Here is a 2,244-nt window from a genome sequence, read left to right on the forward strand (position 1 = left end):
ATGTCAGACAAGCTCAAGGATCGCAAAGTGAGTCGGCTGAGCCCAAACAGCCCTTGCGCCCTGATGGTGGGGGCGTCTGATTCCCCGAGCCGCCACCTGGCTGGACCGACGGCAGGGACGCGGCACACGCGACTCTCGTGCGGAGGAATCTTGAGTGGTTTGGGAGGGAATGAGGTTAGAGACAGGAGACTGCTCAACTCCGGAGGAGCCCACGCCCGAGACTGGTGGCCACCTCCCCAGTGCCTGGCGCTCAGCCTGACGGCGTGGCTGGAGAGGGTAGGGCGGCTGGAAGAGGAGCGCACCAGCCTGGCTGTGAGAGGGCAGAGCTCATTTGACCCTTATGTGGAGGAGCAGGGAGCCCTTCCGGGGGGATTCCCTGGGCAGCGTTGAGGGCTGGGAAGACGGCTGACACGCAGCTACAGCCATGCCTTTGACGACTCCCTGGGCACCACTATCCTAAACGTACAAACCTCTGTTCGCAGAGAACCCCCGTCTCCCACAAAGTGATAGAAAAGCGAAGGAGGGACCGGATTAACCGCTGCTTGAACGAGCTGGGCAAGACTGTGCCCATGGCCCTGGCGAAGCAGGTAATGTCAGAGGCCGAGCTTACAGAGCCAGGCGCTGGGGATCCTCTGCTGCCACTCTCGGCAGGGGTGCAAGGAGTCTGGAGACGGAAAGGGGCTTTCCTGCGGGCTCTTGCCCCTGGGGACCCGAGCGCCGAGTGAGCACCAGGCGGCCCTCTGCGCAGATCCACTGCAGCGCCCTGTTAGCTGCTCCAGATAAAACCGTGCACCCAGCCTGCCCGGGTTGGCTTGTGCCCGTTGGGTCGCTGCGAGGAGCCCCTCCTCCTTTTGCAGAGTTCCGGGAAGCTGGAGAAGGCGGAGATCCTCGAGATGACCGTTCAGTACCTGAGAGCCCTGCACTCCGCTGATTTTCCTCGGGGAAGGGAAAAAGGTGGGCGCGGATTTGGCAAAGGGGAACCTGGGCAGGGAGCGTTCGCATAGAGACTTGGGGGTGGGAGTGAAGGCCTTCACTAGAGGTCTCCACTCTGGATGCGGCCGAAGGGGGGGGTCGAGGTTCCACGTAAGCAAAGGCGGACGGGTGGGGGGACAGGTTTCTAGGGATGCTGTTTCCGTCGCCTCCTCTCTGGTGGGGAAGAGTGGGGTCGTTTGCTTGCGCTTTTGCGGTCTCCAGACTGGGGTAAGAGAGGACAGGCCTCAAATGGGAACTCCGGCCAGAAAACTTGATGGGAGGGATGTGCCTGGTACCCACCTCGGGCTCCCGGTGGGGAAGGGGCTGCTCACGGTTTTTTTGTTTGTTTTGTTTTTTTTTCCTTTCTGCGGGTTGACTCGCCCCTCCAGCAGAACTGCTAGCGGAGTTTGCCAACTACTTCCACTACGGCTACCACGAGTGCATGAAGAACCTGGTGCATTACCTCACCACCGTGGAGCGGATGGAGACCAAGGACACCAAGTACGCGCGCATCCTCGCCTTCTTGCAGTCCAAGGCCCGCTTGGGCACCGAACCTGCCTTCCAGCCGCTAGGTTCGCTTCCAGAGCCAGATTTCTCCTATCAGCTACACCCAGCGGGGCCCGAGCTCGCAGGCCACAGCCCCGGGGAGGCCTCCGTTTTCCCGCAGGGCGCTGCCCCCGGGCCCTTCCCCTGGCCGCACGGCACGGCCCGCAGCCCGGCGCTGCCCTACCTGCCCAGCGCGCCCGTGCCGCTCCCGAGCCCCGCGCAACAGCACAGCCCCTTCCTGGCGCCCGTGCAGGGGCTGGACCGGCACTACCTCAACCTGATCGGCCACGCCCACCCCAACGCCCTCAACCTGCACCCCTCCCAGCACCCCACGGTGCTCTGACGCTGCCTCTCCCTGCAGATTTCTCCGAGCGTCGGACGCTGCTTAGGAGAAACACTGTATTTTGTACAGGTGTAAATATTGTGCCAACAAAATTCCCCTGGGTGGGGGAAGGCCGCGAGCAAATTAGTCTTCTGAAGGATCTCCCTCCTGGCAATAAACGATTTCTGGTAAAGACCAAGAGATGGATTTCTTTGTTACCTTCTGCTCCTCCACAACCGCCCCTGGAGGTGCCGAGGACGCGAGTCCGATAGGGCCAAGGTGATGCTCTTCAGTACTTGGGGGCAGGGGGCGCTGCCGGGTCTGAGGAGGAGGGAGGAAAGGCTAAATGGAGCTTCGCTTCGGGGAGAGAAGTCGTGGCTCCCTCGGGGCTCCAGACCCTCACC

At 62.1% G+C, this 2,244-nt stretch overlaps 1 protein-coding gene across 2 annotated transcripts; it reads left to right on the top strand.

Annotated features, from left to right (window-relative positions):
- HELT (helt bHLH transcription factor) lies at window positions 1-1,861 on the top strand. Of its 2 annotated transcripts, none has more exons than XM_008710503.2 (4): window positions 1-27; window positions 483-587; window positions 858-954; window positions 1,362-1,861. In XM_008710503.2, the coding sequence occupies exons 1-4, from the start codon at window positions 1-3 to the stop codon at window positions 1,859-1,861; spliced, it is 729 nt and encodes a 242-aa protein (XP_008708725.2). The 2 variants fall into 2 exon arrangements, with proteins under 2 accessions (XP_008708725.2, XP_040499099.1); XM_040643165.1 differs by having other exon boundaries at window positions 1,365-1,861.
- Window positions 1,862-2,244: the final 383 nt, after the last annotated feature.

Source organism: Ursus maritimus, unplaced genomic scaffold (genome assembly GCF_017311325.1).
Source record: "Ursus maritimus isolate PB19 unplaced genomic scaffold, ASM1731132v1 scaffold_28, whole genome shotgun sequence".
Taxonomy (NCBI): domain Eukaryota; kingdom Metazoa; phylum Chordata; class Mammalia; order Carnivora; family Ursidae; genus Ursus; species Ursus maritimus.

What these genes read in the sequence shown, in the direction of transcription:
- HELT (XM_008710503.2), top strand. Translation starts at nt 1, where the DNA reads ATGTCAGACAAGCTCAAGGATCGCAAA. An exon ending in ACAAGCTCAAGGATCGCAAA is followed by an intron (nt 28 to 482) that starts GTGAGTCGGCTG and finishes CTCTGTTCGCAG; the next exon opens with AGAACCCCCGTCTCCCACAA. An exon ending in TCCTCGGGGAAGGGAAAAAG is followed by an intron (nt 955 to 1,361) that starts GTGGGCGCGGAT and finishes TCGCCCCTCCAG; the next exon opens with CAGAACTGCTAGCGGAGTTT.